The sequence below is a fragment of the Somniosus microcephalus genome, chromosome 6 (genome assembly GCF_052327205.1).
Source record: "Somniosus microcephalus isolate GS21.2 chromosome 6, FLI_Smic_1.0, whole genome shotgun sequence".
Classification (NCBI taxonomy): Eukaryota; Metazoa; Chordata; class Chondrichthyes; order Squaliformes; family Somniosidae; genus Somniosus; species Somniosus microcephalus.
The window spans coordinates 125,069,308-125,094,039 of NC_140992.1; the positions used below are offsets into that span (position 1 = coordinate 125,069,308).

Here is a 24,732-nt window from a genome sequence, read left to right on the forward strand (position 1 = left end):
TGCCACCTGTAAGTGGCCACGGTTTCGCAAGAGTCAAAGACCATGTTGCACTGCTTCAAGTGAATCTTCAGCGTGCCCTTGTAGGACCTTTGCTGTCCGCCCTGCTGTCAGCTGCCATCTACCAGTTTCCGATCAAGCACCAATCGCACGTCATCCATTCTAACAAGATGTCCGGCCCAACGGAGCTGATCCTCTGTTATCATACCCTCAATTCTGGTGCTTTTAGCAGGTTCCAGTACTTCACTGTTCATGCTCTTGTCCTGTCACCTTATACAATGTAAAGTGCAAACTTTTCCAGATGTTGTGTATGCCCTCTATTGAGTGTCCATATTTCATGTCCATACAGGAGATCGATATGGACAACCGCCATCAGTTTAATGGGAATCCTGATAGCGCACTGATTCCAAACATGCTTAGACAATCTCCCAAAGGCCACCCTTGCCCTCCGTATGAGAGCCATCACTTCCTTATCGGTCCCTGCATCATCAGATAGGACACTTACTTCCAAGGCTGGCGAATTCCTTGACTGTATTCAATTCCGTTTCGCCAGCAGTGATCAGTGGTCTAACCAGGAGCTGATTGATATGTTTACTGTGGTCTTCTTCAGGCTAATACTCAGCCCGTAGCTGCTGGCGGAAGCTGTGATCTATCATCACCTGACGGCCTGCTTTAGGATGTACCACATGTGCACAGTCATCAGCATGCAATAGTTCTTTCACAACTTGTTTGGCGATCTTGTCGGACCTGATAAGTACGCACCGTCACAACCCAGATTTATTTAGCACTGCAGGCCATGGTATGCCAAAGAAAAATAACTTCACGCACAAATGTTTTAAAACAAGTTGCCCAGCATTTCCTGAAGCACTGATTCACACTGGGTCAACAGTGGCTTTTCTTCATGCGTGAATCTGAATAAATGAGCGCTGGGGCAACACACGGGGTTCTCACTCCAGCTCCACACAGATGCACTATCCAGCAGGGATGAGAGGGTAGCAATCAGGAGTGCCAGTGTGAAATGCGGGGGCAGCATGCAGAGTGCCAGCTTGAGTTGAGGAGTGGGGGGAAGAGAGTGTGAAGAGCGGCAGCATAAACTGGCGAAGGACGGAAAAGAGAATGCCAAAATTATATATGCGTGGGTGGGTGAAGTGTGCCAGGGTGAACTAAACGAGAGGAGAGAAGAGTGCCAGCTTGAATTGACAGACAAAGGTGAGAAGAATACATCTCAGAACAGTGTATACAATCAAAGTTAAAAGAGTACAGATTGTGATTTTTTTTGGCTAAAACAGATCTATTAAGGTCACAGATTTAAGGTGATTGGCAGAAGAACCAAAGGCGACATGAGGAAAAACATTTTTACTCAGCGAGTGGTTAGGATCTGGAATGCACTGCCTGAAAGGGTGGTGGAGGCAGATGCAATCACAGCTTTCAAAAGGGAATTGGATAAGTACCTGAAGGAAAATAATTTGCAGGGCTACAGGGAAAGGGCGGGGGAGTGGGACTAGCTGAAGTGCTCTTGCAGAGAGCCAGCATGGGCTTGATGGGCCGAATGGCCTCCTTCTGTGCTGTAACCATTCTATGATTCTAAGGTGAGGAGCCCAGTGACTTCAATTAAGTACAGCAGGTGAAAACCTGGAAATGCTCTACACATGCATACGCACGCAGAAAACGAAGCACTAAACCTGCTCGCATCTGCACAACATAAAATGGGATAACCAAGACTTAAAGCATTTATACAGCGGCCCTTTCATGACCTCAGGACGTCCCAAAGTGCTTCACAGCCAATGAAGTACTTTTGAAGTACAGTCACTGTTGTAATGTAGGAAACACTGCAGCCAATTTGCACACAGCAAACTCCCAGAAGCACAAGTGAGATAAATGGGCAGACAAGATGCTTTAGTGATGTTGGTTAAAGGATAAATGATGGCCAGGACACAGAGTATTACCCTGCTCTTCTTCGAATAGTGCCATGGGATCTTTTGCACCCACTGGAGAGGGCAGGCAGAGCCTCAGTTTAAAGGCTCATCAGAAAGACGGCACCACCAACAGTGCAGCACTCCCTCAGTACTGCAGTGAAGTGTTGGTCTACATTGTCTGCTCAGGTCTCGAGAGTGGAGTTTGAACCCACAACCGTGTGATTCAGAGGTGAGAGTGCTACCATTGAGCCAAGGCTGACACCTAGCAGAGGGAGATCTTCACTGAAAATCCAAGAATCCCTAAAGTTTTACAACGCCCTCTTCCTGGGAAATTCTGCAGTAATGTATAAGTTCAGCGGTCCCTGAAATTTCCTCAATTGTCCTGCACCCTGGGACCAGTCCAGGGCCTTTATGCCTGAAGCACAAAAATAAAAGTGTTGTCTGCAAATGAAACAGACCTTGCTAAAGAACGCTCCAGGCACAATAAAAGATAACTGGAAGTAGTGGTAATCATAGTAGTCTGGGTACCAACTTGCAACCTGCCTCTCATTCACCTGTGGCCCTCAGCAGTCACCAAAAAGCCTCTCGGCCTGCATTCTTGGGTGCCCAGCTGTGAGGTATTGACGGAGCTGGAATCCAGTGGTACCCCTCCCCTTTTTATACGTAGAAATACATAGAAGTGAAGAAAGAAAGACTTGCATTTATATAGCGCCTTTCACAATCTCAGGATGCCCCAAAGTGCTTTACAGCCAATGAACCACTTTTTGAAGTGGAGTCACTGTTGTAATGTAGGAAACGCAGCAGCCAATTTGCGCACAGCAAGCTCCCACAATCAGCAATGTGATAATGACCAGGGAGAACTCCCCGCTCTTCTTCGAATAGTGCCATGGGATCTTTTATGTACATCTGAGCGGGCGAACTAGGCCTTGGTTTAACATCTCATCTGAAAGATGGCACCTCTGACAGTGCTGCACTCCCACAGTTCTGCACTGAAGTGTCAGCCTGGATTATATGATCAAGTCCCTGGAGTGGGACTGGAACCCACAACCTTCTAACTCAGAGGAGAGAGTGCTACCAATGAACCAAGTAACTAAAGGCCTGGATCATTTCCCTCTCTATCACCAATTATCCCATCCCCACAACTACATAGAAGTTATAACACAGAAACAGGCCATTCAGCCCAACCAGTGCGTGTCAGTGTTTACCCACCCTGTTCCCATATCCCTTCATCCCCTTTTCTTTCATCCCCCTATCCAATCTAATCTTGAATGTTGACATAGTTTTTATCTCAACCACTAAACCTGGAAGTGAATTCCACAGCCTCACAACAAAAAGTTTCTCCTGCCTTTTGTTCTAAATCTCTAACATTTAATCTTGTATCTATAACCCCTCATGCTTGACCCCTCAACTACTGGAAACAGCCTGCTTCTATCTACCCTGTCCCATCCATTCATAATATTAAACATTTGCTTTCCAGTCAAAAACAGCATAGCAATGCGACTGGGAGACAAGGTTATCCCAGGTTCCATTACAGAGAGTGAAAGGGAGTCCATTTGGCAATTGGTTGCAGTGGCACGACTGAGTGGGAGAATCACCAAATTTCCTGTCCTTCCATGGGTGCAGAATTCCTGAGAATGACTCTCAGGCAAGACACGGGTTGGGATTGCGGCCTTTGACAAGCTGCTGACTACTATTGCACGAAAGGAACACTGCAGATGGCGGAGTGTCTGGCAACGCAATCCAACAAATGGCACTTCTTAAAATTCAAACACTTCCCTTCATAACCATTTAAAAATCCCAGCCCAAATTCTCCTGCAGGATCTGACAATGTGCTTTGCAAAAAAAATCTACAAAGGCTGAAAGGACCCAGTGGAATCTATTTGAATTTAGAATGTATTTTGGTCAGGGGCCTAGTTGGTTTCTATGGAAACCCCAGCAGTGGGTCCAAAAGGTCTACTCCTGTGGAACACAAGTTCACAAAAGAGGCTTCCGTCAATTACAGAGTTTACCAGCTCTTAACTTTGCAATAATCCATATAGGGTTCTTCGTCCTGCACAGCATTGTATGGCCTTGTCCACTCGTCAGAAAGCTGGCCTTTTGAACAGCGTTTGAAACAAAGGCACATTTAAGCAAGTCTATTTTTCAACGGGGCGAAATGTAGGTAAAGGGTCATTTGCACATTATCTTTGCGAAGGTTAATAGCACTGCACCGGCCATTGTTCAGGGAACATTCTTCAGGCATAGCGCAACAAAGGCTGAATGAAATTCGTCCTTGGTAGGTAGGTGGGGATTGTGGGGAAGAGGCAGAGTGGGTGGGGATGATTGATGACAATAGGTCTGAGCATGTCCAGACAGCCTGGCCAGCAGTCCAGACAAGGCCAGACAAGTTAATAGCCCCTGATTTTCTTTCCTGTCCTCCTTCTCTTCCTTACACACCAATTAAAAGGCCAATATCTGTCTCATATGGGATTTTATATGGGGGGGGATTTCCGTAATTAAGCTCAGACTGTGATGAATTTATACAGCAAATTAATTTTTATATCTACACAACAGTTATTGCTTAAATATGTGGGAGGGGAGGTGGGAGCATTGAAATGGAAGAGTAATTTTGGGACCAGCAGTCGTTAAATCACCCCTCTCCCCCTCCCCCCATTTGGATATGTGCCGGGGCAGCTGTGATTAGGTTTCTCATTATTCGAGGTCGATAGCTCATTTATATTGCACAACTGCTTCTAACCCAGGCTGCTAGCACGCGGGACGCTGCCCATTTATACTGTCAAAGCATCGGGGCGACAAACAAACAACTGGGCACGTGTGCAATCACCAAAGGTCCAACCCCACGTAGAGGGGAACATCAGGGGTGATGGCAGGATTTGGAGTGGGAAGGGGGGGGAAAGAGGGGGACATAACCCATGTAGGATTGCCAACAATGTTCCCGCTAAGGCTGCGCAGTAATCTCAAAGGTCCCGCGCAGGCCACTCACCGGCGTTTACATTGTAAATCCCGTGCATGCGCAGAAATTTAAAGGGGACGCGCATTAAAAGAAACAGGCCGCGCAGAACAACGTGCAGCTCACAGGGAACATTGTTTGCCAACCCTCCAGGATTGGCCTGGAGTCACCAAGAATTAAAGATTAATCTCCAGGACACTGCGGCTTTCCAACTGGCGTGGGAGGGCGGCACACCATGAGGATAGATGCACCAAGCAACCAAGGGCGAGAGCGTGAGGACAGGAGGGCCTGTGGTGAAACCTCCTGGGACGCCTGACGACCCTAAACCTTTGCCTAAAAAGCAGGAGGGAGGGCACACATCCCTCTCGTGCCCTCGCCATCCCAACTATGACGGTTGCACACGCATCGCTCAATCTTTGAAAAGTGTGATGGCGGTTTCAATTTTCACAGCCTGCGCCTTAGCCGTTGCCGGGAAATTTCATCCATATCACACGCTGACCGACGGAAGAGGGAAATCCCACCGCCCGAGGTGTATCTCCACGGCACAGGACAAGGACTGGTCTGGAGTCAAAGGAATGGAGGTTGCGGCTGGGACTTGTGACTGGAGGAAAAACCTTCCAATTATGATGGAGTGAGGGGTTCAAAAATGAGGACGAGGAGCTTGAAATGGATTCGCTGGGACAGTGGAGGTTGGTGGGAACAAGGGAGATGGGTGGGGGTATGATATGTGCGGCAGAGGTTTCTGGCTACAACGTTCTGGATTCGCTGGAGTTTGTAAAGGACGAAAAGTAGAGAGGCCGGTGAGGACAGCATTGGAGATGAGGTCGGCGCGGAGGAAGATTTCGGCAGCAGATGGAGCGAGTTAGGGGCATGTGTAGGCAACGTGCCAGAGGTGGAAGAAAGCAGAAATGGGCATGGAGCAAACGTGGGGTAGACAACTCAGCTCAGGGTCAAACAGAATACCAATTCAAGAGTCCTCAACAGTCACTAATCTACAGGCCTGCACATTAGGTCCATTAATCAAACGTATCCCAAGCTGGAAGAGTAGATCTCCATTGTGTACAATCCACACAGAATCAGCTCAAGTGAAAGCTTTTCCAACTGAGACAATGTATGCTGTTGGGTTTTCCTCCCTCGCAACCCCAACTTCTTCCCCCCCCCCACCCCTTCTGAAGGAGCTGACTCGTGCTGGGGTACAGTCCCACAGCCAGCAGTTCTCCGCCAGTAGCTCATCTCATTTCCCAATGATTCATCATGTGTGAGCCTGGACATTGAGTGTTGGCAGGCTCTGGGGGCATCACAGTTGAACCCAGGCCTGTCCTCGCCCAATGGCCAGGCGGCATAAACATGTTCCGACAGAGCTTTACACACCAAAGAAAGAAAATCATGGTGCCGAGCGGGATAACGGAACAGTCGATAAGGCACAGTCAAAGAGAAGGAATATCAGGAGCCTTCTGAAAGCAGAGAGGAGTTAGTGAGGTGGAGAGATGCGGGGGAAGGGGGGTAAAGGCATATGGTGGCTGTATGAGTGGCCACCATTGATGGACCAGAGAGAGCAGAAAACAATGGTTGGAGGAGTGCAGTGGGACTGAGGAGGCACATGGTTGGAGGAGATCACTGAGTTAGGGTGCGGTGAAGCTGTAAAGGGATTTGAAAATGAAGATGAGAATCTGGAATCAGGAGTGGGAACCCTGATAGTCTTTCCCCACTCCCTAGCCCAGGGATGTAGCTCACCAACTGTTGCCCCGGCCGAGATTAACTGAATCAGCACAGACTGTGAATCAAATGTGGGCATGTCCTGGCTTAGTGCCATACTGGGCAGTCCTTTCCCAACCAACCAAGCCATTTGGTAACAGGGCATTCAGCTTTCAACCTTCCAAAAAAAAGCATTTGGACTCCTCCTCATTTCAGCAACATGCACGCATCATTTGCAGGGCGCAGATAGATTGAGGAGATAGACTGAATTGCACGGGAGACACGTCAAGTACCAGCATAAACCAGCATATTAAGAGTGCAAAACCGGTCGCACCAGATTATAAGGTGAGACTGCAATTCCTGTCCCGAGCTCAATATCTCATTAAACAGAAGCTTTGACCTTTTTGGGATAATAAGCACACTGCATGATGAGCACTTGAAGGGGACATCTCAAGTACCACTTGGTTCAGCCACAGAAACCTTGACAGTCCAACAATACATTGAGCGGACAGCAAGGACCAAGGGTAGCATTGCCTTGAAGAACAGCAGAGTGCCAAGCAACAGAAGTGATTGTAGGCAAATCCTGAGAAAGGCAAATTGGGCTTTATTTTTTTCTTTGGAGAAGTGATGACTTTGAGGCCACCTGACTTAAGATTTTAAGACTGTGGGGAAGAATTGACCTGGGCAAATTGTTTACCATGGTGAAGAGTTCAAATTCCAAGGAACACAAATCTGCAGATGTTGGAAATCTGAAACAAAACAACAGAAGCTGCTGGTAACCGTCAGTCAGCATCTGTGGAGAGAACGGATGAGTCAACGTTTTGGGTGTGTGAAATTACAGATTCACAGATTCACAGAAACCCCACAGTGCAGATAGAGGCCATTTCGGCCCATCGAGCCTGCACCGACACATATCCCACCCTATCCCCGTAACCCCACGTATTTAATCCCCCTAGCACTAAGGGTCAATTTTTATCATAGCCAATCAACCTAACCCGCACATCTTTGGACTGTGGGAGGAAACCGGAGCACCCGGAGGAAACCCACGCAAACACGGGGAGAATGTGCAAACTCCACACAGACAGTCACCCGAGGCCGGATTCGAACCCGGGTCCCTGGCGCTGTGAGGCAACAGTGCTAACCACTATGCCACCGTGCTGCTGAACAGGATCAACCAGCCCTGGACTCCCCCTTCACCCTGGGAATATCGGCATGCCCATGCCCCATACAGGCGGAAACTTGGGGCTTGCGTTAGGACTCTCTGTTGGTGGGAGGGTGGGGGTGGCGGCAATCTATTCTCTTGGTGTTGACCTGCTTTTATCTTCTCCCAGGCTCCTAGATTGCTAGAGCCTGCTTTGCTTTGCCGGTTATCCGTTCTTCCATATCACCCTACCTTTCATATAATTCTGCCTCACCCTCACTCTCCCCTCCCCACTGAATCAGCGATTCATACTTTCCCTGTGTCTTGCAAAGGTCTTTCCTCTCTTTGATTTCTCTCACATTGCCTCCTATTATCTCATGCTAATGTTATTTCAGTCATTTAACCATCTTCTTTTTCCACTTAAGCACTTTACCGGATATGCTATTTATTCGCGTACGTACGCACGGCGTGTGTATGTGCGTGTCTGAGGGTGTGCGTGTTTATGTGTATGGGTGCGTGCAGGCGATCCTTCCCCCAAAAAAGAGCAGGGAATGATCCCCGGTGTCCTGGCCAATATTTATCCCACAAATCAACATCACAAAAACAGATTATCTGGTCATCATCACACTGCTGTTTGTGGGAGCTTGCTGTGCGCAAATTGGTTGCCGTGTTTCCCACATTACAACAGTGAGGACACTTCAAAAAGTACTTCATTGGCTGTAAAGCACTTTGGGACGTCCGGTGGTCGTGAAAGGCGCTAGATAAATGCAAGTCTTTCGTTCTTTCCAGCTGTCCTGTTCCTTTTGAAATGCTGTTCATCTGTATTATTTCCAATTCTAACAAAGATTCCGTACCTGAAACATGAACTTGTCTGTTCTCTCCACAGCTGCTGACTGACCTTCTGAGTGTGTCCGGCTTTTTGAGAATTAGAAAGTTGAGGGGGGGGGGTTGTTTATTTTAATGCATCATTTAACAGACTAAACAAATCCACCAAATGCCTCCCGCCCTGTCTGGTACTCTGTGTTGCGTGTGGCTGTGTTGCAGTGAAATCCCATACAGTGCAGATTCACCAGAGTGATACCGGGGCTTAAAGGGATGAATTATGAGGGAAGGTTGCATAAACTTGGCTTCTATTCTCTAGAGTTACAAGATTGAGGGGTGATCTGATCGAAGTGTTTAAAATGACAAAAGGATTCGATAGGGCAGATAGAGAGAAGCTATTTCCTCTGGTGGGGGAATCTGGAACAAGGGCGCATAATCTTAAAATTAGAGCTAGAACATTCAGGAGGAAAATCAGGAAGCACTTCTTCACACCGAAGGTAGTGGAAATCTGGAACTCTCTCCATCAAATGGCTGTGGAGGCAGGGTCAATTGAAGACTGAGATCGATAGATTTTTGTTAGGTAAGGGCATTAAGGGATATGGATCAAAGGCGGGTAAAAGGAGCTGAGGTACAGATCAGCCATGATCCAACAGGACAGCAGAACAGGATTGAGGGGCTGAATGGTCTACTCTTGTTCCTATGTTCCTAACATGGCCTCAGAATACACATTCATGTGAAACTATTTTAGCACAGCCCTTAAAGGCCATTTAAAATAAATGGATTAACATCGCCACTGAAATAGCAACGGTGGGAATCTCAAAGAAACGTGTCAAGCCTTCATATCTTGCTGTCCCACAGTGTAATTTTAATGCCAGTTTTTCTGCCACTAGGGTGACGCTATTATATTAGCCTCTTTCCCCTTGCTGGATGACTTGACCAGCCCCAACAGCACTGCTTTTCATCCATTATCCAATGCACCAGATTGCAAGTACACTAGGGTTTATATTTCTCTGTCTTACTAGATATGAAAGGGGTTGGAGATCAGAACACATCATTGTAGCCCCCTTTCAGTTCTGCCTCATCATTATACGTACTGTTTTAATCAATCACTACAAAGCATCATGATGTCATGATGGTTCAGCCATCATGCTGTGGAGCAGGCTTAATAGACCGGCTGGTCTATTCCTGCCCGCCAGTTTTGTATGTTCGTACACCCAAAGTGCTAGGAGATAAGCGGCTGCATGATGTCAGAGGCCATGTGGCGGAGAAAATACTGCAATAGGCCAGAGTATTGTGTCCAATTCTGGACACCACACTTTAGGAAAGATGTCAAGACCTTGGAGAGGGTGCAGAGGAGATTTTACTAGAATGGTGCCAGGGATGAGGGACTTCAGTTATGTGGAGAGACTGGAGAAGCTGGGATTGATCTCCTTAGAGCAGAGAAGGTTATGGGGACATTTAATTGAGGCATTCAAAATCATGAGGAGTTTTGTTAGAGTAGATAGGGAGAAACTGTTTCCACTGGCAGGAGGGCCAGGGGACACAGATTTAAGATACTTGGCAAAGAACCAGAGGGGAAAGGCAGAGATTTTTTTTTACACACAGCGAGTTGTTGTGATCTGGAATGCACTGCCTGAAAGGGTGGTGGAAGCAGAATCAATAGTAACTTTCAAAAGGGAATTGGATAAATACTCGAAAAGGAAACATTTGCAGGGCTATGGGGAAAGAGCAGGGGAGTGGGACTTAATGGATAGCTCTTTCAAAGAGCCAGCACAGGCACGATGGGCCAAATGGCCTCCTTCTGTGTTGTATGATTCTATGATCATATGATGGAGGCACCCGGTGCAGTACTGAGGGAGTGCTACACTGTACATCTTGCGGTTGCAAGTTCAGATAGACATAAAGGATCCCATCACATCCTGGTCAGCATTCCTCCATCAAGCAACACCTTACTGTGCACAGACTGGCTCCCGCGTTTGCCTACGTGACATCAGTGATTGCGCTTCAAAAAAAAAGTTATTTGTTGGCTGTGAAGACCTTTGGACTGCAGAGGATGTGAAAGGGGCTACACAAATGCAAGTTCTTCCTTTCTTCTCAACCTGGATCGAACAACTGCATGCAAATCACTGGGCCCAGCACTCAGCTTGCAAGTAAAACTAAGGGGCATCAAAATAAATGTAGGCAAAGTGCTCAGAATGTAATGGGGCAGCCACCGATTCGGGAACTGTGCCAGTGGAACAGTAAGGTGATGTCTGTCACTACAGCTGCGTTGGAGGAGCTACTGTTTAAAAGAAAAAAAATCTTAACTAAAGATGTCCTCCAGCGCATGAATGCACAGCCCAGACACACCGGGAAGGTCCAAGATTCAATCGCTAGTCTGGTCTGTGCAAACTCACAGCCCTGGGCAGCGATGGAGATAGTAGAGTGGGCCTCAGGTTCCCCCGCTCCTGATTGCTATCCACTGAGCTGGGCCGTTCAGGGTTGTTGGCAGAAAGCACTGCTTCACACAAAGGGTAGTGGAAATCTGGAACTCGCTCCCCACAAAAAGCTGTTGAGGTTGGGGTCAACTGAAAATGTCAAAACTGGGATCGATAGGTTTTTGTTAGGTAAGGGTCTTTAGGGTTACGGAACCAAGGTGGGTAGATGGAGTTATGGTACAGATCAGCCATGATCTAATTGAATGGCAGAACAGGCTGGAGGGGCTGAATGGCCTCCTCCTGTTCCTATGTTCCACTGACTCCCGTTTACCTGTGGACCTCCAGCGAGGACAGGATTGGGCTTGGCCCCCTGCGATAGAACACCATGGTTGAACCTCACCATCTCGGCCCTCACATAAAGTACGACCACTGAGCTGAGATACTGGAGGGTGGAAAATACCAATTAACCTGAACCCCAGCGTGCAGCAATGTCTGCAGGGCAAAGAGCATAAAAAATGACAGGGCAGGAAAAGACCAGCTAGTCCATCAAGCCTGCCCCACACTCATGATGCCTGGAGCACCGTGACTAGAAACTTCCTAACCTGCCCCCTGCAGCCATGTACTCTCCTGGGTGAAGCAAAAAGAAACAGGAAAAGAGGGGAGGGAAGGATCCATGGGTTAAAAATAATAAAATACATCCTCATCTTAAACACAAAATATAGACATTTAAAAGTGAAAATTTACATGGCAATACAGTATTAACGAACCCTTCGACCTGTGAGAATAGAGAAGCAAGTGTTAGACTGAATACCACAACAGAGAACTGACCTCTAACACTGCATATGTGATTTTTTTTATACAGCGAATTCTGAAGCTCTGTTGTACCATGGAGGGGAGGAGGGGCTCGGGGCTTTGCGTGGAGACCAGGCGTTACAGTATCCAAGAGGCAGAGGAAGTAAGGACATCACCATTCTGGGCAGCTCCAGCACAGCTCAACATGACTTGCAAAGTTGCAAGGACCAAGGGCGCACTACCAGCCTGATTTCATTTTTGTTTTTATTCATTCTTGGGATGTGGGTGTCATTGGCAAGGCCAGCATTTATTGCCCATCCCTAGTTGCCCTGAGAAGGTGGTGGTGGTGGGACATTTAGAAAATCATAATACAATCAAGCAGAGTCAACATGGTTTTATGAAAGGGAAATCGTGTTTGACAAACTTACTGGAGTTGTTTGAGGATGTAACAAGTAGGGTGGATAAAGGGGAACCAGTAGATGTAGTGTATTTGGATTTCCAGAAGGCATTCGATAAGGTGCCACATAAAAGGTTACTGCACAAGATAAGAGCTCACGTGGTTGGGGATAATATATTAGCATGGATAGAGGATTAGCTAACTAACAGAAAACAAAGAGTCGGGATAAATGGGTCATTTTCAGGTTGGCAAACTGTAACTAGTGGGGTGCCACAGGGATCAGTGCTGGGGCCTCAACTATTTACAATCTATATTAATGACTTGGATGAAGGGAACATAGCCAAATTTGCTGATGATACAAAGATAGGTGGGAAAGCAAGTTGTGAGGAGGACACAAAGAGTCTGCAAAGGGATATGGATAGGTTAAGTGAGTGGGCCAAAATTTAGCAGATGGAATATAATGTGGGAAAAAGTGAGGTTATCCACTTTGGTAGGAAAAATAAAAAAGCAAATTATTATTTAAATGGAGAGAGACTACATAATGCTGAAGTACAGAGTGATCTGGGGATCCTCGTACGTGAAACACAAAAAGTTAGCATGCAGGTACAGCAAGCGATTAGGAAGGCAAATGGAATGTTGGCCTTTATTGCAAGGGGGATGGAGTATAAAAGTAGGGAAGTCTTGCTACAACTGTACAAGGTGCTGGTGAGACCACACCTGGAGTACTGCGTGCAGTTTTGGTCTCCTTATTTACGGAGGGATATACTTGCATTGGAGGCAGTTCAGAGAAGGGTCACTAGGTTAATTCCTGAGATGAAGGGGTTGTCTTATGAAGAAAGGTTGAGCAGGTTGGGCCTATACTCATTGGAGTTTAGAAGAATGAGAGGGGATCTTATTGAAACATATAAGATTCTGAGGGGGCTCGACAGGGTAGATACAGGGAGGATGTTTCCCCTAGTGGGGGAATATAGAACTAAGGGGCATAGTTTCAGGATAAGGGGTTGTCCATTTAAAACGGAGATGAGGAAGAATTTCCTCTCTCAGAGGGTCGTGAATCTTTGGAATTCTCTACCCCAGAGAGCTGTGGAGGCGGAGTCATTGAATATATTCAAGGTGGTGATAGACATATATTTGAGCTACAGGGGAGTCAAAGGTTATGGGGAGCAGGCGTTGAGGCCAAGATCAGATCAGCCATGATCTCATTGAATGGCGGGGCGGGCTCGAGGGGCCGAATGTCCTACTCCTGCTCCTACTTCTTATGTTCTTATGTTCTCCTTGAACCGCTGCAGTCCGTGTGGTAAAGGTACTCCCACAGCGCTGTCAGGTAGGGAGTTGCAGGATTTTGACGCAGAGACCATGAAAGACTAATAAAGCGGGGCATGGCTAAAAAAGATTGGAACAAATATTATAAAATGGCGGTTTGGGAGGGGTGGGGCACGCGGGGGCTGGCTGAAAATGATTGCTACACAGCCCACACCTTCCAAAAAGGAGGTCCATCAAAATCTGGCAAATGGAGCATCACACAGGCGAGGAGCTATCGGAGTTTTGCAATAAAGAAGCTGTTGAATATATTTATTGTTCGAAGCTGAAGCATGACTTCACTGCGAAACGTGCAGCAGCCTGGGCGTCCACCACCAGCCTGGACAGGGGCCAAGCCTGTCAGCCTTTGTCAAGAGGAATTTTTAATGCGCAAGCCAAATGTTTGATTAGTCCACTTTAAAAAACAACATTTTCTTTGGCAACACGGGGGAGAACCTTTAAAAGCTCCACTGTGAATAAAGTAAAACACCCACACAAGTCTCGAGTCGGTAATCGGACCTGCTGCAGGTTGCAGGTAATCAGGTCAGGACTTTTCCCTTGGCTCTTGTCACCCTCCAAATGAGAAGGTTGCGGGTTCAAGCCCCACTCCAGAGACTTGAGTACATAATCCAGGCTGACACTCCAGTGCAGTGCTGAGGGAGTGGTGCACTGCCTGAGGTGCTGTCTTTCAGATGAGACGTTAAACGTCTGCTCTCTCAGGTGGACGGTAAAGATCCCACGGCACTATTCAAAGAAGAGCAGGGGAGTTCTCCCCGATGTCCTGGCCAATACTTATCCCTCAAGCAACGTCACGAAAAAAAATCTGGCCATATTCACATTGCTGTTTGTGGGAGGTTGCTGTGCACAAATTGGCTGCCACCTTTCCTATGCCACATTGGGACTTTTCCCTCAGCTCTTGCAGTTATTTTCTGTTTTTCCCCCCCCCCACCCCCGCCCCAAAGGCACTGAAGGATGCTGGGGCCCCATTGCACATGCGTTAGGCTACTCTGCGTGCAAACTTAGATTGTGAGCGTCAGCGGGCTGTCTCACCAAGGGAGGGGATTATCACGACTGAGCCTGATCCTCTCCTCATTCAACATCCGCACATGTGCACTTTCCAGCAAGGTGGGGATGGATCAACAGCAGATGTTCACGACAAGGGATCATGCCCCGAGGGCGCTGACGCACAATTGTGCAACAACTTGTATTTATATAGCGCCTTTAATGTAGTAGATGGTCCCAAGGTGCTTCCCAGGAGCGTAAGTCAGATAAGAATTGACACCAAGCCAAAGAAGGAGACATTAGGACAGGTGACTAAAAACTTAGTCAAAGAGATCGGGTTTAAGGAGGAGAGGTGGAGAAGTTTAGGAAGGGAATTACAGAGCTGAGGGGCGAGACAGTTGATGCACGGCCCCCAATGGTGGGATGAAGGAAGTGAGGGATGCACAAGAGGCCAGAGTTGAAGGAACGCAGAGTTCTTGGAGGGTTGTGGGGTTGGAGGAGGTTATAGAGATAGGGAGGGGCAAGGCCATGGAGGGATTTGAAAACAAGGATGAGAATTTTAAAATCGAGGCTTTGCCAGACTGGGAGCCAATGTAGGTCAGCGAGCACAGGGGTGATGGGTGAACGGGACGTGGTGGGAGTTAAGATGTGGACAGCAGAGTTTTGAATGAGCTCAAGTTTATGGAGGGTGCAAAATGGGAACCAGCCAGGAGAGCATTGGAATAGTTGGATCTGGAGGTAATAAAAAGGAGGTGCTGAGGGTAGCACCTCCTACTATTACTGCGCACGAGACAGCTAACTCAACTCAAAACAGAAAGCAAACCTGGGACCTTCTGGGCTGTTTCTACCTCAATACCGCACACTGCTTTTAGCCAACTGAACTATCAGGAGGGCTGTCAGGAGACCTCTACTGAAGCACTGTACCCATTTATTGCCTGGCTCTGATCCACAGATCTAGTTTTTTCTGCGCAATGCGTATTATCATTCACCATATAGAATCAGCTATTCTGCAAAAAGAACTAAAAAAAATTCAATTTAATGGTGAATTCACTGATCCTCATTGGAGGAGCAGGGGAGTTCTCCCTGGTATCCTGGCCAATATTTACCCCTCAACCAACATCACCAAGAACAGATTATCTGGTCATTTATCTTTTATTGCTCTTTGTGGGACCTTGCTGTGCATAAACTGGTTATCGTGTATCCTTACAGTACAACAGTGAGTACTAACATGATTCATTGGCTGTAAAGCATTTTGCGATGTCCTGAGGTCATGAAATGCAAGTTCTTTCAGCTTCCTTTGAAAAGAAAGACAACTCGTGGGCAGCAACAAGCACCATCATCCTTCTCGGGCTGAAACACAAAGCAGTCTTTCTCCTTTTCCCCCCAACCTTGAACAAATGCCATCAGTTTACTGAACCTTTCAAGTAATTCGCTGCATGAATGATGAAACTGGTGGGAAAAAATACCTCAAAAGCAATGGTCCAAATTGGTCAAAAGGACAGCGCAAGTGTCGAGGTTACGCAAGTGGAAAAAACAACTTCTGTTTATATTTAAGGACAATTAGGGATGGGCAATAAATGCTGGCGACGCCCACATCGCGTGAATGAATTTTTAAAAAGCGCCTTTAATTTAGAAAAATGTCCTAAGGTGCTCCACAGAGGAATAAATAAATAAGAAAATAAGAATTAGGAGCAGGAGTGGGCCAAACAGCCCCTCGAGCCATTCTATAAGATCATGGCTGATCTTCGACCTCAACTCCACTTTCCCGCCCGATCCCCATATCCCTCGATTCCCCTAGAGTCCAAACGTCTATCGATCTCAGCCTTGAATATGCTCAACGACTGAGCATCCACAGCCCTTTGGGGGCAGAGAATTCCAAAGATTCACAACCTTCTGAGTTGCATAAGGAAATAAAAATGGACACCAAACCAAAGAAAGAAGCATGTGGCGAGGGGTGAACAAAAGTTGGGTCAAAAAGATGGGTCTTAAAGGAGGGGAGAGGTGGAGATGCGAAGAGGTTTAGGAAGGGAACTCCAGAGGGCTGAAGGCACAGCCGCCAATGGTGGGTCGAAGGAATGCACACTCGTTGAAGAACCAACCCATTGAAATTAATGGATTAAAAATCGGGAGTTCTCTAAGGGCCGTGCGATCTGTTCCGCCAGATCTCCGCCCAGGAGGTGAAGATGAAAATCTACCCCCATGTCTGCAGAGGGAAAGGATCTGATATTTGAAAGCTCCTCTATTCTGTGCCTGTGCGACAGAACAGGAGTCAATCACTACAGCCTTATCACTGCGACTCCAGCAAGAGAAATTTTCTCACTGGTGATGGGAGCAATTTGAGGTGTTGAATTAAGAGCATCACACCAGAAGTGCGCTCCACAGCAGTGAAACAAATTGACTGATGTGCGACTTTAGTTTATTGCTATCAACATGCTTAATATTCCTAGTACCGCCACCAGAGAATAAACATTTTTTTTTAAACACAGCACAGCACACTGGGTGGAGCTGGCCACAATTGTAACAAATGCAAGTACAGAAAATAACATTTTGGGATACAATGTAGGAGTAATTTGAGACATGACGTGGTAAAATGTAGCATGCTTGGGAGGAACAACGTGACTTTGGACCTATGCTTCCCAAACTCTCCTCATCTCATGTCGGGGCCTGTTGTAGACTCATTGATATAGATTGATTGCCACGATTAGTCAACAACTCAATTATTGTTGTATCATGCGACTACCAGAAGGCAAGCTAGATAGACCTTGGTCTTTCTTTGTCAAGAAATTCCTGTGTTACTGTCACTTGTTTTAAATGCTCCCCCGTAATTGAAGGAGAAAAAAAATCGCAGGGATATGAGGAAAGAGCGGGGGAGCGGGACTAACTGGATTGCTCTTCGAAAGAGCTGGCGCAGACTCAATGGGCCGAAAGGCCTCCTTCTGTGTTCCACGACATTATGATTCTGTGATAGATGTTTTTCTCTCCTGAAGATGCTGATGTATTTAGGAGCCATGGGCACCAGCGGCTTTCCATGTGTCAGTCAGTCAGTGAGAAGGAGATGGGGTGGAAACGGGGAGATGGGACCGGGGGTGGGGGAGATGGGGCCGGGAGACGGAGATAGGGCTGGGGGGGGGGAGAGATGAGGCCGAGGGTGGGGGAGATGGGGCCGGGGGGGTAGGGGGAGATGGGGCCGGGGGTGGGGGGAGATGGGGCCGGGGGTGGGGGGAGATGGGGCCGGGGGTGGAGGGAGATGGGGGTGGGGGGGGAGGTGGGGCCGGGGGTGGGGAAAGATGGGGCCGGGGATGGGGAAAGATGGGGCCAGGGGTGGGGGGAGATGGGGCCGGGGGTGGGGGGAGATGGGGCCGGGGGGTGGGGGGAGATGGGGCCGGGGGGTGGGGGGAGATGGGGCCGGGGGTGGGGGGAGATGGGGCCGGGGGTGGGGAAAGATGGGGCCGGGGGTGGGGAAAGATGGGGCCGGGGGTGGGGGGAGATGGGGCCGGGGGTGGGGGGAGATGGGGCCGGGGGTGGGGGGAGATGGGGCCGGGGGTGGGGGGAGATGGGGCCAGGGGTGGGGGGAGATGGGGCCGGGGGTGGGGAAAGATGGGGCCAGGGGTGGAGGGAGATGGGGGTGGGGGGGGAGATGGGGCCGGGGGTGGGGAAAGATGGGGCCGGGGGTGGGGAAAGATGGGGCCAGGGGTGGGGGGAGATGGGGCCGGGGGTGGGGGGAGATGGGGCCGGGGGGTGGGGGGAGATGGGGCCGGGGGGTGGGGGTAGATGGGGCCGGGGGTGGGGGGAGATGGGGCCGGGGGTGGGGAAAGATGGGGCCGGGGGTGGGGGGAGATGGGGCCGGGGGTGGGGGGAGATGGGGCCGGGGGTGGGGGGAGATGGGGCCGGGGGTGGGGGGAGATGGGGCCAGGGGTGGGGGGAGATGGGGGTGGGGGGAGATGGGGCCGGGGGTGGGGGGAGATGGGGCCGGGGGTGGGGGGAGATGGGGCCAGGGGTGGGGGAAGATGGGGCCAGGGGTGGGGGGAGATGGGGCTGGGGGTGGGGAAAGATGGGGCCGGGGGTGGGGGGAGATGGGGCTGGGGGTGGGGGGAGATGGGGCCGGGGGTGGGGAAAGATGGGGCCGGGGGTGGGGGGAGATGGGGCCGGGGGTGGGGGGAGATGGGGCCGGGGGTGGGGAAAGATGGGGCCAGGGGTGGAGGGAGATGGGGGTGGGGGGGGAGATGGGGCCGGGGGTGGGGAAAGATGGGGCCAGGGGTGGGGGGAGATGGGGCCGGGGGTGGGGGGAGATGGGGCCGGGGGCTGGGGGGAGATGGGGCCGGGGGGTGGGGGGAGATGGGGCCGGGGGTGGGGGGAGATGGGGCCGGGGGTGGGGAAAGATGGGGCCGGGGGTGGGGGGAGATGGGGCCGGGGGTGGGGGGAGATGGGGCCGGGGGTGGGGGGAGATGGGGCCGGGGGTGGGGGGAGATGGGGCCAGGGGTGGGGGGAGATGGGGGTGGGGGGAGATGGGGCCGGGGGTGGGGGGAGATGGGGCCGGGGGTGGGGGGAGATGGGGCCGGGGGTGGGGGGGGGTTGGGGCCAGGGGTGGGGGAAGATGGGGCCAGGGGTGGGGGGAGATGGGGCTGGGGGTGGGGAAAGATGGGGCCGGGGGTGGGGGGAGATGGGGCTGGGGGTGGGGGGAGATGGGGCCGGGGGTGGGGAAAGATGGGGCCGGGGGTGGGGAAAGATGGGGCCGGGGGTGGGGGCAGATGGGGCCGGGGGTGGGGGGAGATGGGGCCGGGGGTGGGGAAAGATGGGGCCGGGGGTGGGGGGAGATGGGGCCAGGGGTGCGGGCAGATGGGGCCGGGGGTGGGGGGAGATGGGGCCGGGGGTGGGGAAAGATGGGGCCGGGGGTGGGGGGAGATGGGGCCGGGGGTGGGGAAAGATGGGGCCGGGGGGTGGGGGGAGATGGGGCCGGTGGTGGGGGGAGATGGGGCCGGGGGGTGGGGGGAGATGGGGCCGGGGGTGGGGGGAGATGGGGCCAGGGGTGGAGAGAGATGGGGCCGGGGGGTGGGGGGAGATGGGGCCGGTGGTGGGGGGAGATGGGGCCGGGGGGTGGGGGGAGATGGGGCCGGGGGTGGGGGGAGATGGGGCCAGGGGTGGAGAGAGATGGGGCCGGGGGTGGGGGGAGATGGGGCCGGGGGTGGGGGGAGATGGGGCCGGGGGTGGGGAAAGATGGGGCCGGGGGTGGGGGGAGATGGGGCCGGGGATGGGGGGAGATGGGGCCGGGGGTGGGGAAAGATGGGGCCGGGGGTGGGGGGAGATGGGGCCGGGGGGAGATGGGGCTGGGGGTGGGGAAAGATGGGGCCGGGGGTGGGGAAAGATGGGGCCGGGGGTGGGGGGAGATGGGGCCGGGGGTGGGGGGAGATGGGGCCGGGGGTGGGGGGAGATGGGGCCGGGGGTGGGGGGAGATGAGGCCGGGGGTGGGGGGAGATGGGGCCGGGGTTGGGGAAAGATGGGGCCGTGGGTGAGGGGAGATGGGGCAGGGGGAGATGGGGCCGGGGGTGGGGGGAGATGGGGCCGGGGGTGGGGGGAGATGGGGCAGGGGGTAGGGGGAGATGGGGCTGGGGGTGGGGGGAGATGGGGCTAGGGGTGGGGGGAGATGGGGCCGGGGGTTTGGAAAGATGGGGCCGGGGGTGGGGGTTAATGGGGCTGGGGGTGGGAGGAGATGGGGTGGGGGGGGAGATGGGGCCAGGGGTGGGGGGAGATGGGGCCAGGGGTGGGGGGAGATGGGGCAGGGGGTGGGGGGAGATGGGGCAGGGGGTGGGGGTGAGATGGGGCAGGGGGAGATGGGGCTGGGGGTGGGGGGAGATGGGGCAGGGGGAGATGGGGCCGGGGGTGGGGGGATATGGGGCCAGGGGTGGGGGGGAGATGGGGCCAGGGGTGGGGGGAGATGGGGCCAGGGGTGGGGGGAGATGGGGCAGGGGGTGGGGGGGGAGATGGGGCCGGGGGTGGGGGGAGATGGGGCCGGGGGTGGGGGGAGATGGGGCCAGGGGTGGGGGAGATGGGGGTGGGGGGAGATGGGGCTGGGGCTGGGGGGAGATGGGGCCGGGGGCGGGGGGAGATGGGGCTGGGGGTGGGGGGAGATGGGGCCGGGGGCGGGGGGAGATGGGGCTGGGGGTGGGGGGAGATGGGGCCAGGGGTAGGGGGAGATGGGGCGGAGGCTCTCGAGTCTAAACAACGGTCGAGGCTCAGGAATTCCAGCTGGAGGCAATAGGAAAACAGAGGGGCATCCTCTGAGTCACGAGCCTCCAGATTTCACCATTTGAGACACAGGGCAAGAAAATGCCAAACGTATTGCTGCAGATACAACAACAACTTGCGTTTATATACCGCCATTGACGTAGTAAGACAGTGGAGTGCTGGGAGTGCGAGAGCCTCCTTTGCCACAGTGGTTTACCAGGACCGTGCAGCATCCAGGGCTTCCCAGCAACAAAACGGTGCTGATAAGCTACAGATAAGTATATGCCTAAACTTCAGGGGGTATTCCAGAAATGAGTGTGTAAAAGAAAAAAAAGTACATTCATTTATGTCACACCTTTCTTGACCTCTGGACGTCCCAAAGCACTTTACAGCCAATAAAGTACTTTTGAAGTGTAGTCACTGTTGTAATGTGGGAAACGTGGCAGCCAATTTACGCACAGCAAGCTCCCACAAACAGCAATGAGTTAATGATGAAATAATCTATTTCTTCGTGGTGTTGGTTGAGGGATAAATATTGGTCAGGACACTGGTGAGAACTCCCTTGCCCTTCTTCGAATAGTGCCATGGAATCTTTTCCGTCCACTTGAGAGAGCAGACGGGACCTCGTTGAACGTCTTATCTGAAAGACGGCACCTCCCTCAGCACTGCACTGGAGTGTCAGCCTGGATTCTGTGCTCAAGTCTCTGGATGGGGCTTGAACCCACAACCTCCTCTCTGATGAGAGCCTGCTACCCACTGAGCCACGGCTGACACTGTATTGGAATGATTAATCTGAGTAGGTCCCAAGACCAGAGAGAGCGACAGAGACGCAGGCTCACCGCCCCCACCCACTCAACGGATGTATTCAAATGATGATGACTGACAAACCCACAGAACAGGAAGGTTCCACTGACTTTAGCTGGGTCTGAAAGTCTGCCACCAGAATAAGTCCAGACTTCACCCTGAACTCAGGAGCTGGCTTGTGGGCACCGACTTCCAGCATTGCTAATTAAAACGTGCCATGATACCAACAGGTTTTACCGATCTTTGTCAGGCAGCGATAGGATATTGCAACTGGCCCTTGGATTAAGGACAGGGTCAGATCAGCCAGGATTTCGGCTCCCCATCGCCACTCAGCAACGCCTGCTTGTTGTTGCCCGCGTGCACCTGCGCTCATCAGGGGCTGTTATGTCCCCGTGGCCGAACAGCCTGTCAAGAGTCTCACCTCATGAAGACTGATCACTTGGGTAAGGCGCCAAGACACCGAGCGGCCCCTCTGGATCCATGGCCCAGGAAGGCATCGGCTGCTCTTTCGGTGTGCCTTCTGGGGGAGGGAGGAAAACTGGATGGAAACAAAGCGCCACACGCATCTAGGGGGAACACTTGGCCCCACTGCACTGTGGCGATTGTATTTAACCCAAAGTGCAGGCTGTGAATAAAACTGGGGCAAATAACCTGCTGCATTTCCTCATACCCCCCTTCCCTGCACAACCAATTCCTGTTTTTGGCAGCTTCAATTCTTCACAAAATGAACAATAAGCACAAAGTGAGAACAACTCTCTTGAACCCTTCTCGCTTTCTCCACAACAGCAAAAAAAGACAGTCGCCAGCAAACTATTCAGCAGTAAAATGCCCTGCAAGCATACGGCAGTCATCTTTCTGCAGTAATTGCTATTGTCCTTGCACCGTGACTCTGATTACATGGCGGGGTGGGGGTGGAGGCAAACAGCTCACAGCAAGGAAAATTGCAGGACAAACTAAGCTGCACAAGAGAGCAGCTTCGAGAAAGGGGACCGGCCCACGGGCAGGCACCGGCGGCAGACTGGTATCAGTTACACGGGCACCAGCTCCGGCCAGAGGCACCTGGCAAATCTTTTTTCATTTAGTCATTCGCAAAAGGCACAATGGAATCGCAGAACAATCACTGTGCCAACTCTCAGGTGACATTTTCATAACAAAAAAAAAGCAAAGCCGCATGGCATTCCCCTTGAACAAAAGGGTTTCTGGCAAAGTTCACAGAGGCTCCCTTTTGAGTAAATGGCAATTCCCTCCCGCTATGGCAATTAAAAGTGGGATTTCGGAAATCGCTAGAGAGCTTGGGTATCACCCCCACCTCTTCCCCCGCCCCCCCCCCTCCCCCCTACACTCAGTGTCCAGATCACTCCCCAAATGCTGGTCCCATTCTCCTTTCCACATTGGGCAGATCAGTTCCGTTTGGTTGGATTTTTGTTCCTGGGGGCTGGGTAATTCCATTCCTCAATCCCATCTAACCCAACAAAAGCGGAACCCTGGCTGCACTGCTGGTGGCTTCCAATACTCTGGAAATCCTTTTACATTTCAGTCTGTGTGAACCCCAACCCCATCCAACACACTCTTTAACTTTCTAATCGCCTTGCTTAAGAATTGGATCATTTTAAATAATATGGGGGCAAGACAAATAATTATAACCCAAAATAAGCCATGCTTTTTAGAGAGTCCTTCTCCACTCTCAGCCTCCTCAGACCTTATTTTGCATTTAAAAGACAGATCTTTGCTAACCAATATCAATCCCAATGCAATTCCCACCCTTGCCTCAGTCCTTCAGTCTCTTTCTCTGAAGACCTCTCTCCTTCCCAAACTGAGCAAGGCAAAACAGAAAAGTCCCTTTCAAAAGGAGTCCTCTGCCTCCTCCTTGAATTTGGGATCTCAAATGTCTCCCTCTCTCCCCCTTACCAGAGATCTCGGTTGAAGGTACCCCGGTCACTGCGAATCCCTTGGAGCTGTAAAGATATCTCATGTCCGAACAGGTCCTGGGTCTCTGGTCCCCGAGAACGGGAGAGGAGAGCAGTCCCAGAAAAACCAGAGGGAGCGAAATCCACACCATCTTCACAGGGGCGATGCAAACAAAACGAGAAATGTGTGTGTGTGCGTTACAAACCACACACAAAAAAACCCCCAAAACGAGATAAAGCAAAGATCTGGTCAGTCAGATTTCCACAAGAGGCTGGATTCAACACACACACACACACACAGAGAAAATACAAGCTAGATAAAAGTTTCCCAATCCGTTGCAAGAAAAAAAATCCAAATGTTTCTTTTTTTCACTCCTCAAGAACACAGCGGCTTCTGACTTGCAATCTTCAGTGAAGAAAACGTGAGCTTTAGTCCATCCCAAGGATTTGCAGATGTAGACGGATTAATTAATGTCACAGTGAAACCCACAGCTCCCACACACACACACACAAAGAAAAGGATGGAACCTGACAAAATGCTTCTTCTAAAATAAATAAACACAATCCTTGGGAGCCTTTTTCTTTCTTAATTCCAGTTCTTTTTTTTGTTGTTTGTTGCTGTGCAGATGGTGTTGGAGCCTCGGGGTAAATGATGGAAGTGTGGAGCGAGAGCGAGAGATGGTATGTGGATAAGGAGTCCCACCTGGCACAGACAGAGACAGAGTGACTGCCTCTGTCTCTTTCTGTGCAGACTGTGCGTTGTCGAGCTTTGCAACTCCGGCTCCCCCCATCACAGGATGTTACGAAAGACTTGGGCTGGGACCAATGAAGAAGAACCGAAGCTTTTTCAATCACCTCCCCCTTTTTTATTGTCACTGATCCGCAGGAATGTCACCTCCTCCTCTCGCCAGACTGCCAGTGAGCAAGTGTGCACTGGTGTGCGTGGATGTGTGTGTATATCCAAACTTGGGTTCATTTAACCCTTCCAGCCACACACTGCTGTAAATTTGCATACACACGAAGAAACCCAGTGTCCTGAGATACAGTTTTACAACGAGAACTGGACTCAAGTGATCCAAACTGAAATGGAAACAATCTATTCACACTAGTTTGCTTGATACTGATTAAACATTTCAGGGGAACGGCATCCTTATGCCTAATCTATTTATAATAGTATTTGGGGGGGGACCTCTCCCCTCACCCCATGGCTCAGTTGTTGCATGCTGTGGTACTGAGACAAACAGACCCAAAAAAGATTCCCAAGTTCGTATCCGTTTGGCGGGGGGCAGTAGGGCTCTGAACTAGCTGATGGAGGGCGCTCAACGGTTTGCCCCAGTGCCCCAGTGCTTGGACAGGAAACCATAAGCCAGA

At 51.1% G+C, this 24,732-nt stretch overlaps 1 protein-coding gene across 1 annotated transcript in view; it reads right to left on the reverse strand.

Moving 5' to 3' along the window:
- The window catches only part of LOC147116060 (glypican-1-like), a 316,715-nt gene extending 292,562 nt beyond the window's left edge, over positions 1–24,153 (reverse strand). Inside the window, exon 1 of the mRNA XM_085990768.1 lies at positions 23,363–24,153. Coding sequence (XP_085846894.1) covers positions 23,363–23,513 — 151 coding nt within the window. The 5' untranslated portion in view covers positions 23,514–24,153. The remainder of the gene's footprint in view (positions 1–23,362) is intronic.
- Positions 24,154–24,732: the final 579 nt, after the last annotated feature.